The 14,095-nt window shown below is 37.1% G+C and overlaps 1 protein-coding gene across 1 annotated transcript; it reads left to right on the top strand.

Annotated features, from left to right (window-relative positions):
• Positions 1 to 1,198: 1,198 nt before the first annotated feature.
• lmx1a (LIM homeobox transcription factor 1, alpha) lies at positions 1,199 to 10,192 on the top strand (the record flags this gene model as incomplete). Its single annotated transcript, XM_079376322.1, has 7 exons — positions 1,199 to 1,377; positions 6,931 to 7,148; positions 7,937 to 8,118; positions 8,463 to 8,540; positions 8,863 to 8,947; positions 9,817 to 9,975; positions 10,062 to 10,192. 7 exons carry the CDS (start codon positions 1,199 to 1,201, stop codon positions 10,190 to 10,192), a joined length of 1,032 nt encoding a protein of 343 aa, XP_079232448.1.
• Positions 10,193 to 14,095: the final 3,903 nt, after the last annotated feature.

Consider the following 14,095-nt stretch of genomic DNA (forward strand, 5'->3'; position numbering starts at 1 on the left):
TAAATAAACTAATTTTAGGTAGCCTTATGGTGTGTTCAGGTCATGACACTATAAAATGAACTCCAAACAAATGTTTAGGATATAATTCACTGGTTGCCTGTTTGGCTTGTAATCGCAGAGAACCACATGATGTGCAATCATATTCGTTTAGAAATTACCCTCTTTTTCAGATTCGTTTAATATGTTTATTTGACCTGGCAAAAAGAGTAGCCAGAAAGTTATTGTTTAAGCTTAACCCCATATTTTGTCATATACTAAATTTCAGAACAGCTACTGTTATCCAGTGTGCATAAGAAATTGTGAAAAATGCAATAAACCTAAATATATTAGCACCCCACTGTGAATCTACGTTAAATGTTTTTAATTAGTTTTTTTAATGCACATTTCTATGGACCCCAAGCAGAATCAATATAACATTTTTCAGGGCATGTTTGAACCATCAAGGTCATTTATAATATATTGTATAATAACAATAATAAATGTAATCATTGTTTAATCAGTGGGGGGGGGGGGGGGGGGGGGGGGGGGGGTACTTACTCTCTACCTGATGGGAGGAGAGAGATTGGTGTGTGTGTGTCTGAGAGAGAGCGAGAGAGAGAGAGAGTAAATGACGCACAGGTTTATTTTCATATGGAGCTTTTGTGTGCGTTTACAACTAACATCTAAGCATCTGTCGAAAGGTACACGGAGCGGCAAAAGATATTTTCTCTTCAATGGTAGGTGGCTGTATGTCTAATTCTATAGCATTTTTTTAAGTTTTGGTAAAGTTTTGTCATTTAGCCTACAGTATATTAGAGCCCTTTTGTTGCTGGTCTTGATAAAACATGCTGATATGTGACAGTAATTAATGTTAAGCGCATTACATAATTAAATATGTTAATGACACAAACAAATCTCATTTGCTCACACTGTTTTTCTGCTGGTCTTTATCGTTTTTGTTATTTTATAATGCTCGTGGTTGAATTAATTTTTTTTTTAGTTTTTCAGTATTTATTTGTCCAATTTTAAATGACATTTATCGTTTTTTTATTTTACTTTCACATCTTCTTGGGATAACTACAATTTTAAAAGAATGGCAGCTAAAACAATATATTAGGCTTGGCAATTAATTCTGTAAATTCCACATTAGACAGGTTTTTGTTTAAATACAATCGCATGAAATGAGGTTATGGATTAGAAATGTGTCTTTTTTCCAGACATGTGGAGAAAGAGCGTGTGTGAAGGTTGTAATGAGCTCATCCGGGACAGGTACCTGCTCCGCGTGCAGGACGGACTGTGGCACGAGCGCTGCCTGCACTGCGCATCATGTCGCGAGCCTCTGAAAGACACCTGCTTCCTCCGCAACAAGACACTCTACTGCAAGCGAGACTATCAGAAGTAAGACTCTACTTACTACTGTTTGTGTAAACAGTGATTTCGTTTTATTCAAATTGAATTACTATTTGAAGTTCAACGCGGGAAAGTGTGATGTGAGTCCAAGGTAGTCAGACGTTTGGCCTTCATATTAACTTAATTTTAGTACAAAGGTCTTTATACTGTTGCTTTTTTGTTTTATTGTTTTGCTAATTTCAAATAGTATTTTTCACTGTCTTCGCCATTTATTTATTTATTTTTTAAACTGAATGTTTAAGACAACAAAAATTGTACGAGATTATTGCGAGAAATATGTTCGCCTTTCTCTGTGTATAAAAAAGTACAAATTGACTGCTTGAATTTTGCTCATATTGAAAATGCATTGAGAGTGCAGTGGATTATTTTCCCCTTTGTAAACATTTAGCCTAGAGCTTACAATAAATAACCTATATCAGTTCTATTTCTCAACGAAATTGAGGTGACAGACCTATTTTGACAAAAAGAGAAAGATATTCATTTTATTATAGCCTACTTAATTTAAGCACTGCAACAATCACTTACATTACTCTCCAAAGAACATTTTAATGATAAATGCACAGAAATAATCAATATGTAAATATCTCAGTGGGTACTTCAAAGATAAAGCCAGTAAAATGTTATTGTTAAGGTTTCAGTTCACATATCTTACCACTCTCTAGGAATGATGCAGTAAATCACTTTAAATCTTTTAAATTCCTATTTACATAGCAGATGGTAGTGTTGTTTATTAGCCTCTAATGTTTGGATGTTGCAGGCTGATTTATTTACTTTCTGTTAAATTAATTTTGCAAGGCAAATTTGTGGCTAAATATAATTTTGATTTGATTATTTTTTCTTTGTAACAAATTCTAGTCCTGAAATCTTATATTTGCATGCAATATAAAATTGCACGTGCACTATTCTGTTAGCACATAATTGTATACTTTGTGTTGGTGTTTTGTGAGTGAGAAAGAGACTGTGTGTATTGGGGAACTTGGCACAGAACTACTGAAAGACAAGGTGACTGCAGGAGAAAGGGTCGCGGTGGGCCATGGAATGCGAGGAGGATTTCACACACAAACACACACCGTTAGATCAGCAGTACAGCACTACTGACACACTGTCAAGATGTGTTAAATTAGCAGGACCCATCAGTGTGGCAACAGCAAGCTGGGGACAGCATATGGCCACATCGACACGGTGCACGGACCCCCTACTACCCCCAAAACTCACTCTGATTCTCATTCACACACTCATATGCACATTCTCACCTCCGTAAAAAAAACAGAGTGCGAAAACGACACAGTGCAATGACCCGGAGAATACAAACGAGTGCAGTTATGGACACTATTTGAGTTCTGATCACCATCTAAAAGTCTCAAGTTTAATTTCAATGGCTTATGTATCTATCAAAAAGTTTACATTTTCAACAAATAAGCTCTGATTTCACCAAATCCCATAATACATACTCACATTAGGAGTCTATCAGCCGAAGTAATAAAGATTGAGAAGTGACCACTGTGCTCTTAATAAAAAGGCTGAGGCTGTGTGGAAGATTGGGCCATATGTTCATGGGTAGAATATGAGTGTGTGTGTGTGTTGGGGAGGGGGTATATGTAGAGGGGATCTCTGCATGTGAAGTATGTCAAGGCATCTGGATAGGTTGGTGCCCAGTGGTGCCCCTGCTTGATGCCCATCCGACCGTGAGATATCTGACCTGACCAATTAGCCACATACGCAGTGCTTGGCTGGCACTCCTACCAGTAGCCCGGTGCTTAACTGTGGGCTCAGGGGTGCAGAGTACGCTGACCCAGCACTTACCGACCAGGTTAAGGAGCAGCTTTACTGTAAATGGGTCAGCAGGCAGGCACTTCACTGTTTTATAATGGTGATCAATTTAATTTGGATTTAAAGTGATGCTTAGACTTATAGGACTAGTAACTTAAGTATTAATAGTAGTACTCTCCAGACTTCTTACTATTTTATGATGAGAAGAGTGTATTTCTTTAGTGATTCCTAATTCATTTATTTCTCTCAAATCTTATGTAAGTTTACTTTCTTAAACATTTACAATGTTGTTCAAAAGTTTGGGGTCCATAAGATTTTTTTTTTTTTTAAAGAAGTCTCTTATTCTCAAAAGGGCTGCATTTATTTTATCAAAAAATAAAGTAAAAACAGTAATATAGGGAAGTATTATTAAAAATATATATTTTATTTTATTAGATTAATATATATAATTTATTCCTGTGATACCAAAGCCGATTGGGTAAGCTAAATGGAAAGCAACCATTAGGAGCATAAAATATAATTTACTGTGACCATAATTTATTATTATATTAGGACTATCAAATATTAAAACAATTAATCTAGTGATTTTTTTATAGTTAATATCACATTTTTAAAGATTATTAATAAATTCTAGCATTAAAAAAATGCACTTCTGGCAAACATAGAGTTTGGTGTAATTTTATAAGTTCATTATAGAGAAACGTTTGCCTTCAAAACGAAATGAGAGCTCAGGTGTCTTGTTAAAAGTAGAAAACACCTGTCAAGTGTGTTTTTCACCAGAAACATTTAGAAGTAAATTTTTAATTCAAAAATAAATTATTTCTAATAATGTAAATTTGAATCATATTAATAATAATGTGAAATTATATAGATTGGAATACATTTCTAGTTTAATGCCCAAAAAAGGTTTGAGAAATAGATCCAGGCTCTGTTTCAGCAAGTTGCAATAATATATCAACATAAATGCTTCCAGATTAAAATAGATAAATTTTTTATCTTGTCAATGCAACCATTAACTAAATTGCAACTATGTATACTGTACCTTTATCTACTGTATCTATAATACACAATCATGCAATTGGCATATTCTGCATTCACATACCACAGATGCTCTTGAGTATAATGAGCAGTACTTTTTTTCTGTCTCTCCTACTGAACCCTAAGGAACTCGCAGCGGTTTCCTCAGGAAACCCAGGGCAACACTAATAGTTCTCAACAATGCAAGGCTTTGGGATGTTTCAATTCATACTTATCAGAGGAGGAATTTTTGCTGTCTGCATGTGAACACACTGCAATGCTCCCATGCAACTAGCTGAGATATGCATACCAACAATAACACCTACTGATCTATAGCCAAAAGCTTATAATTGGTACAAATTGTAAAAGAGAAACAGCAGAAAACTTATCTTAATGCGTGAACATACAGTAATCATGACGGTATCATTTAAAGAAACAGAAATAATCAGTATTTCAATACTGTCTGTGCTTGAAATGGAAACCTTGTATCTGATATAAGAGGGATAAAAGGTGATTTGACTTGACTTTTTAGAATTAAAAAGTTTTTAGTATTAAGACACCATAGGCAAATAAGGTAAAATTTTTAACAGATATCAACACTTTCCGGATTTGATTAATCACAGTACAGAAATACATTTTCTGAATTATGTTTAAATTTACAGTTGATGTGATATTTAATTTGAGAAATCTGAGCATTGCATTTGTGTTTATCTTTTTATCAGTCCATAAATCAGAAAATACTGAGAAAAAATACATTTTCACCATGTTTTTAGAAATACAATCAGGCAAATATTATATGAACAAGCCGGTAAAAACCTACTAGAATATTTGGTATCAGTGCTACTTTTTGGCGCATTTTAAGAAAACAACATTTAGAGATATGTATTGTAATTGAAATGTGAAATTGAAAGTATAATAAAATAAATATTTAATGTGTATTTTGTCTTAAAATAGACATTATAGAAGCATAATAACCCATAATATCAAAATTGACTAGTGCATGAAAAACAATTGTTTTGCCTGAGTGTCTTGTATTAAGGAGTATCCTGTCAGCCCAAGTCTGAAGCTGTCACACCTCTAGGGACGATTCTCTCTAAGCCTCCCTGTCATGCTCACCCCAAACCTTAAACTACAGCTCCACTCTCTGCCCCCAACCCCCCCACCCCCCCTCCAGGCGCGGAAATCTCAGGCCAGTTTGACAAACAGAAAATGTGGTGTCTGCCAGGCCAGGACAATGGCAGCGAGGCTCTGGGCCAGCTCCCTCCTTTGTCTGGGTTTGGTTAAGTCGAGTTAAGATCATTCCCTGGACTGGCATTGCCCACCGGGAGGCGTGATTCTTTCCCTCCGTCTGGAGCCATGGCCTGCCGAGCTCCTTTCTCCCCCCTCCCCGGGAGTCCTGCCCCGGACACAGTCGTGGAGCCGGCCGCCTCTGTCTAACCCGCTGAAACCCAGCTGCGGTTGCCAGGCGCTAAGATGCACACTCACCATGCTGGGGGTATGCGTCTGCATGGCTTTTTTTTGGGTGGTGGGGACATGGCAAGTTCTTGTCTCACTCCTTGATGGACGGGGCGACTCAGCAACATTCTTGGAATCTATGATGGTACATCAACATAAAACATTCCGAAAGAACAATATCATTCTTTGTACTCTTCATCAAAAGATTTTAAAGCAACTATGTGTAGTTTGATGTATTCTTGCCACCCTACAGTTAATATTTTGTAAATATATCACTGTCATAATTACAGTACAGCTGTACCGGAGATGGGCTTCGTCCGAAATAGCATACTCTCTGAGTAGGTATTTCTTTTGAATAAGTAAGTTAGAAGCGATCATTAAAAAGTATGTTCTATATAGTATGAATGTGATCCGGATGTACTACATTAGTCATGTTTTCATTGTTATGTGACCTACCAGGGTCAGTTGCGTTGATTCACAGCCGTTCACAAGTCTCCTCTCAGGGTGTAATGGGATAGTAAAGTGTCCATCATATGTGCACTTCAGAATCTCACAGAAAACAGTAGTAGATTGCCTACTGTTTTATGAATACTGTGAATTCGAACATACTACTATGTTCACATACAGTTTTTCTTATATTTCAGATGCAGCCATGGTCTTATTATTGGGAGATAACAAGATCCATGGCTGTACCATTAGAGAAAGCGTAATGGCTGACTAGGATAATGTGTGCCTTGATAACCAATCACATCACGGCCTTGACATCTTTAATTTTTCTGCAAGACTTTCCTTAGAAATTAATGAGAAATACATTAACAAAATTGTCCATGTCTTCTATTTTAAAACCAGTTTAGTTTTTTTCAGTGTAGACACTAAAAATGTATCAATCCAAAACAAATGTTAAACGACATTTAATTAAACGATAGGCTGTTTTTTTCCCCCTCAAAAGCAGTTTATTTTGTATAGTGATGTCTCTACTCCATTTGCATCCATTCAAAAACTTTGGCCTCTGGTCTCCTTCTTTGAGTACCACTAGGCTTTTTTTTACTAACCCTGGAGGCTTGCCTTAAAGCAGCTTTGGCTGTATATGTGCATTTGTTGCTGCCATAAAGCAATCCACCATTTTCACAGAATTTTGTACACACTCACCAAACTCCCAGAACAGACATTTAAAAGGAGAATGTGGAAAGGTAACAGACATTAAAAGTCAGTGTACCATTTGTAACTGATGTTTCATACGTATATACAGTTGCTTTGAGAAATGCATATTAATTTGTTCTTTCTCTCTTTTCCTGTCAGGTTGTTTTTGGTACGGTGTAAGGACTGCGCAGAGGTCATCTCTCCGGCCGAACTGGTGATGCACGCAGGCACTGCGGTTTTCCACCTGCGGTGTTTCTGCTGCTGTGTGTGCGGCTGCAGGCTACAGAAGGGAGACCGCTGTGTGCTCACAGGGGACAGGCTTTTCTGTGCCAGAGACTATCACAACCAACTGGCTAGCCCGACCACCTCTGACTCAGGTATTGTTTGAAAACAATCCTGGTCCTGAAACACCACAGCACTGCTCATTTTGGATGTCTTTCCTCATCTGATACACCGAGTGAGGTCATGGTGCCTCTGCTAATGTTCTGATGATATAAATCAGGTGTGTTAAATAAAGGAGACCTCCAAAATGTTAAGTGCTGGAGTCCTTCAGTACCAGGATTTGACATACAACCACACTGTTTTACACACATTTCACACTTCTACTGGTACACCATACACTCACTGGCACTGCAATGCTTACACTAGATTAAAAATGAAGTATATGTATTAAAATAGTACTAGTAGTAATAAATACAAATAGTAAAAAGTAAAATATTGTTAATAAATTATATGAATAAGGCAGAGTATTATAAAACTAAAAAATAATAAATAATATTAATATATCTGAATATACTGAGAGAAAGAGAGAGAGAGTATGGTAATATAGTATATTTATATAAAATACAAATCTTTTGTGACATTGCAAATGTCTTTACTGTCACTTTTAATCAATTTAATGCATAGTTGCTGATTAAAAATCTTAATTTCTTTAAAAATAAATCCTACTGACCCCAAATTTATGAATAGTAGTATAGATGGCCATTCATAAATCACTATATTCATGGTATTTTAAGATACTTACTGTAAGCCAGTTAAATAATTTTTACTGTTCAAACAGGTAATGGTCGCTTTAGTTTTTTATAGTTTTTATTATTATTATTTCTAGTAATTATCTATTTGCTGTTAGGCATTACATACTGTACCTCTGTTTCCTTAACTACAGGTAAAAGTGAAGATGGTGAGGATGAGGATGATGATGAAGACAACATTAAGACCACAGGGGAGTCTAACACAATAGGAGACATGGAACACAAAAGACCTAAAAGGCCTCGTACCATCCTCACAACACAGCAGAGACGTGCTTTCAAAGCTTCTTTTGAGGTCTCATCCAAACCATGTCGAAAGGTTAGCATTTAAAAAAGAACTTAATATAAAATATTTAAAAATATACAATAATTAAACTTCAGATAAATTTGTCTTGTGTAATAGTTTAAGAATCTCATTAAAGCATTAAGCTTTGTTTTACTTCTATACATTAACCTTTTTCCAAATGTATCTTTTAACATTTGTGAAGGAGGTTTTTGTGTTCTTTTTCGTTTTGTGTTCGCAGCTGTTCTTGACTGCATTGCTGTATCTATCTTTGTTGATCTGATACTCCAGTGTGGGTCAGTTCATCAGTTAGCCTACATGACCCGTAGACCATGAAGGTCACACTATGGCTCTCTCTCTGTCTGTCTCTCTTTTGTAAGGTAAGGGAGACGCTGGCAGCAGAGACAGGATTGAGCGTACGAGTCGTTCAGGTCTGGTTCCAGAACCAAAGAGCCAAGGTAATGTGATGCCCACCGACACAGACAAACACACTCATTGAAAGAGCATCAACTTATGCAATTGATAACAGACCTCTTTCTGCAGTATATGAGCTTGCCAATAAGGAAACAAGCTGTGTTATTGCCTCGTGTAGGAAACTGATGACATATTATGTATAGTTCCCCTTAGATTAGACTTGGATTTCCTTTCAGGGTAGCGCTGTGTGTGTTTTCTGCCTTCCTTCGCATTATAAAGGGATATTCTCTCTTATTAGTTTTTTCATTACTATATGTGAACATGTTTTTATTATGTCAATCTCTTTCACGCTCATTGTCTCTGTAGATGAAAAAACTGGCAAGAAGACAACAGCAACAGAAGCAAAGTGTGTCCCCTCAGGAGAAAAGGGATAGCCAATCACAACACACTGGTATACAAAGTTCACAAAAGTTTCATACTTTGCTTTGGTTATCTTCCTTTTAAACACCACTTAACAAAAATGTCTCATGCTTGTAATTAGCACTATAACTCTGGGTTATGTAAACAATGCCATGCTAGAATCTTACAGCTAGTTGTTTAGTAGCAAACAACCGAAACTGAACAGCTCATGTCTCATTAAATATTCTTAAGCTTTGTACAAAGAAAGCTAACAACCATTGTAGGGACGTTTTGCTAACGTTCCCATTAGGTCATGAAAATGTTATTTCTTCATGTTCGTTTAAAAAAAACAAAAAAAAACAACGTTTCTTGGTTATGCGAATGAATGTTAGATAAAAGAATGGAGAAAAGGAATGTTCAATTGTATCTTTTTTTTCCCCCATTATGTACATTAGGCTACTTTTGGATGTTTTCTTAACATTCTGAAACAAGTAACGTTAGGCTAATAAGTAGGCTAATCATTTTTAAAAGACGTGAGATAATGTCAAACTAAAACAAATGTTCTGTGTTAAGAACGTTTGTTCATAACTTTGTCAAACAGTTGCGAAAAACTCGTTAATTGGGATGACCGTTACGGTGCAAAAAGTTTATTTAGGACAAAGTTGAAGGAACATATAAGCAACTGAGGCGCAAGTTCTATACTGACATGCGAAAATTAAAATTAGGGTTTATGAATGTAAAATATAGAAAAATATATAACTCAGGATTTTGTTAAACCAGGGATTAGAGTGACCTGGGGTTAACAATTGTATGTATGAAAAGACCTTATGTGGCCTAAATTCATCCTTTTTAGCCAAAGATATGTTAACATAACATCTACACTGCACTGAAGTTCTTTTCTTGCCATTTATGTGACCACAGTGCCCTCTTGTGGAGGTCTGCCTGCTGAGCTGGAGTGTGCAGGTTCATATTCTCTTACCCAGCAGAATATCAATCTAGACTCACAGAGCTTCAAGCTGGACCCCTTCAGACAAGGCCTCACCCCTCCTCAGATGCCTGGAGACCACATGCATCCCTATGGTACAGAACACACACGAGCCTCACAAAATACAGTGAAAATGCAGTGACAAATACTCTTTGCCCATCCCATTTCTCTCTCTTCATAGGTTGTGACACACTCTATGACGATACAGACCCTCTGTGTCATTTTGGAGACTGTATGTCATCCAGTGAACCCTCCCTTTTAACACCCATTGACCGGTTGTATTCAATGCAAGATTCATATTTCACCTCTTGAGCATCATTCAGACAGCTTGGGAAAGATACAGCTACTTTGAGGAGAGAGTGCGTGTGTGTATGTATACATGTTTGTGTGTGTGTTCTGCTTTTGCATGTTTTAGGGTAGAAATGGTGGTGAGTGTTGACAATGAAAATGTACTATGATAAAAATGTTCTTTGTGTGCTTTGTATTTATTATTTTATGTGTGTAACTGAATTACAATAAAATGCTTACTGACTGCACAACAATTGTATTTTCAGACACCTGGTATTTGAAATAGCCAAATATCAGGCAAGATTGTTTCTTGATTCATTTGATTTTGTTTTTAACTTGAATTGCCAGGTGCATAGACACTTTAAGTGTAAAATATTAAAATATATTAGTAAAATATTAGTGATAAATCTTTATTCTTGATGTCAGTGCAAAAAGATCTGAAACTGTTGGCTCACTTTGATTCTTTCGGACAGTTCACTCACGCACTGAATCTTTGCAGCAGTTTCTCACACCAAAACAGTAAAAGACCACTGGATGAGGTGGATATTTATCCATAATCCTCAGCAGAAAACAAATGTGGCAAATGTTTTCTTTTGTGTGTCAAAGATTTGAATGACTTTGTGCTGTAGGTAAAGTTGATTTACCGGTGCATCTCAATAAATTAGAATGTCGTGGACATTCTCTATGGGGTTCAGGTCAGGCGAGTTTGCTGGCCAATCAAGCACAGTAACACCATGGTCATTGAACCAGCTTTTGGGACCTTTGGCACTGTGGGCAGGTGTCAAGTCCTGCTGGAAAATGAAATCAGCATCTCCATAAAGCTTGGCAGCAGAAGGAAGCATGAAGTGCTCTAAAATTTCCTGGTAGATGGCTGCGTTGACTGTGGATTTCAGAAAACACAGTGGACCAACACCAGCAGATGACATGGCAGATCATCACTGACTGTGGAAACTTCACACTGGACTTCAAGCAACATGGATTCTGTGACTCTCCACTCTTCCTCCAGACTCTGGGACCTTGATTTCCAAATTAAATGCAAAATTTACTTTCATCTAAAAAGAGGACTTTGGACAACTGAGCAACAGTCCAGTTCTTTTTGTCCACAGCCCAGGTAAGACGCTTCTGACGTTGTCTCTGGTTCAGAAGTGGCTTGGTAGCTTCTCCAGCTTAAGTCCACTCCTTGTGAAGCTCTCACAAGTGTTTGAATCAGCTTTGCTTGACAGTATTCTCAAGCTTGCAGTCATTCCTGTTGCTTGTACACCTTTTCCTACCCAAATTCTTCCTTCCAGTCAACTTTGCATTTAATATGCTTTGATACAGCACTCTGTAAACAGCCACACCTTTCAGTAATGACCCTCTGTGACTTACCCTCTTTGTGGAGGGCGTCAATGTTCGTCTTCTGGATCATTGCCAAGTCAGCAGTCTTCCCCATTATTATGGTTTCAAAGAACAAGAGATACTCTGAATTTATACTGTAGAGATGGTCATTAATTGAAACTCAAATGTAAATATTCTAATATTTTGAGATACTGATTTTTGACTTTCACGAGCTGTAAGCTCTAAAAAAAAATATATATATATATTTTTAAATGTTTTACTTTACATTCAAGGAATCTAAAATCTATGAAAGTTTCACTTTTTGAAAAAACTTACAAGAAAAAATTGTCATTTTCACGACATTCTAATTTATTGAGATGCACCTGTATATCCATTTACATCCAAAACAGCATTTAAAAAAAAAAAAAGTATCAAATGTAGGCACACTTTTGTGACAGAGGTCTGACTCCTGACTCCTGAAGCCCAATTTATTTCTTTAAACTGAAATATTAATTGAAAAATGTACAGTATAATTTTGATTTATCTTGCAGTTTGTCTCTAGAGTGAAATATTTAATATCCACAAATAATCACACATTGTATTGCAGTGTGTGCTAACAACTGGCATTTACCAAACTCAAGGTCATACCTAGTCTAGGCTTTCATCGCCTCGTATCATGATGCATATCTTTATGGCACTTTACCAGAGCCAGATGGTGGTCCACCACAGGGCATAGTATCACCCAGATTAGTATCAAAATACCCATAAATATGGACCACATCCGGTCATGGTCTCTCATGAATAGTGGTTTTTATATTGTGATTTTATCAGATCAAGCCAACCTAAACTCTTGCATTTTTAATCTTTGGGCTTGTATGTGACCACCCATAAAGTCAGAACATTGGGGCTCTCCTTCTGGAATGTACCCATGTTACAGTTTGTCGACTGTAGCAGTTGAGGATGTCAGGTGAAAATGTAAGGCATGCTGCAAAGATAGGAAGCCCTTCATACTGTGCCTCTTTGCCCCAGCAATGAACCCTATTTCTGTCTGTACCAGGTTCACATTTCTAACTCTGATATCAGACCTCCAGATGTAAGAGGCACAAGTCACTGGCTGGAACAATTTAACTGACTGTTCCTGTCATATGGACTTGTCAGGAGAGGTTGCAGAGCAGAGATGAGGTGAACAATTTGTTTTCATGGGCAAATTTTCGTGTAAAAGTTATTCAAATAAATAATGTAACAAATAAATAAATAGCATTTTCTCGTAGAACTGGTACTTGTTCAGAAATGTTTTCATTTACATTGGCGGAAACCTGTAAAATACTTCTACAAGGGCATTGCTTATTGATTCAGTGACCAGTAGTCCGATTCTCGAACCAATGACTCTTATGAACAGATTATTTTTAGTGAATCAAAACACTCTGTGCCACCAGTGTAGTTTGAACATTATATACAATATTTCGGTCAGTCACATCAGGTGTTTTTCATAGGCTATTTTTTACGAATAGAATCACGATAAGAATCACTCTTTTGATCGAATTGGTGAAACGGTCTAGTCAAAAATTCTGAAATTGTTAGCGATTCATTTGATTTGAATCATTGGGACAATTTACGCACGCACTGAATCATTTGCAGTGAATTCTCAGCTTGTGAACGATTCTGTAGACCTACTGCAGGTAAAGGAAATCTATATATCCAGTAACGAGTATCACAAAATGGTAACACATCTTGATGGGGTGCTCCAGTAAAAGGCTAGAAACACCCATGACTCTCATGATCTGATTTATTCATCACAGTGGCCACTGAAAAAAACGGACCCACTTATAGTAGCACAGCAGTTAGTCAATAATAGCGCACAAAACTTTTGCTGCAATCAGTGAACATTTAAAAAATAAATAACTGCATATGAAAGGAATGACTTTTTCTGACTGTATCGGTTTACTGATGTGTGAACGCGTCAATGTATTCCGCACTGGCACGCGCATCTCCGTCTCTCGTGAATTTTATTGGCGCGACCGCGCGAGACTGGCCTTTGGCAAGCCAAGCAGCCGAAAAATAATCAAACGGCTATCATACGGTCACAGCGGGCAGCAATAGCCTCGTTATTATTACGATAGCAGCCAGGAGGCATCCAGTCAGCTGATCAGTTATTTATTACGCATTTGGTGCCAGGATGGGCTGCAGACCCGCTCCTTCTTAAGCGATATAATTGGCGTCACGCTGCGTTAATGCCCGGACAGATGCGACTGGTTAGGCACCCGTGCATCTCTCTCCTTCTGTGCTGAAATGCTGAAGAACTCTGACCATCAGCAGAAATAAATAGAAGGGCCCTGTTATGCATTACATTTGCACATTCCAATCACATATTTCTTAATATATGTGGCCCTGGGCCACAAAACCAGTCATAAGTAGCACGGGGTATATTTGTAGCAATAGCCAAGAATGCACTGCATGGGTCAAAAATATAGATTTTTCTTTTATGCCCACAATTATTGGGAAATTAAGTAAAGATCATATTCCATTAAGATATTTAGTAAATTTCTTAAATATATAAAAACTTAATTTTTGATTAGTAATAAGCATTGCTAAGAATTTCATTTGGACAAC

This window comes from Barbus barbus, assembly GCF_936440315.1.
Source record: "Barbus barbus genome assembly, chromosome: 24".
Lineage (NCBI taxonomy): Eukaryota > Metazoa > Chordata > Actinopteri > Cypriniformes > Cyprinidae > Barbus > Barbus barbus.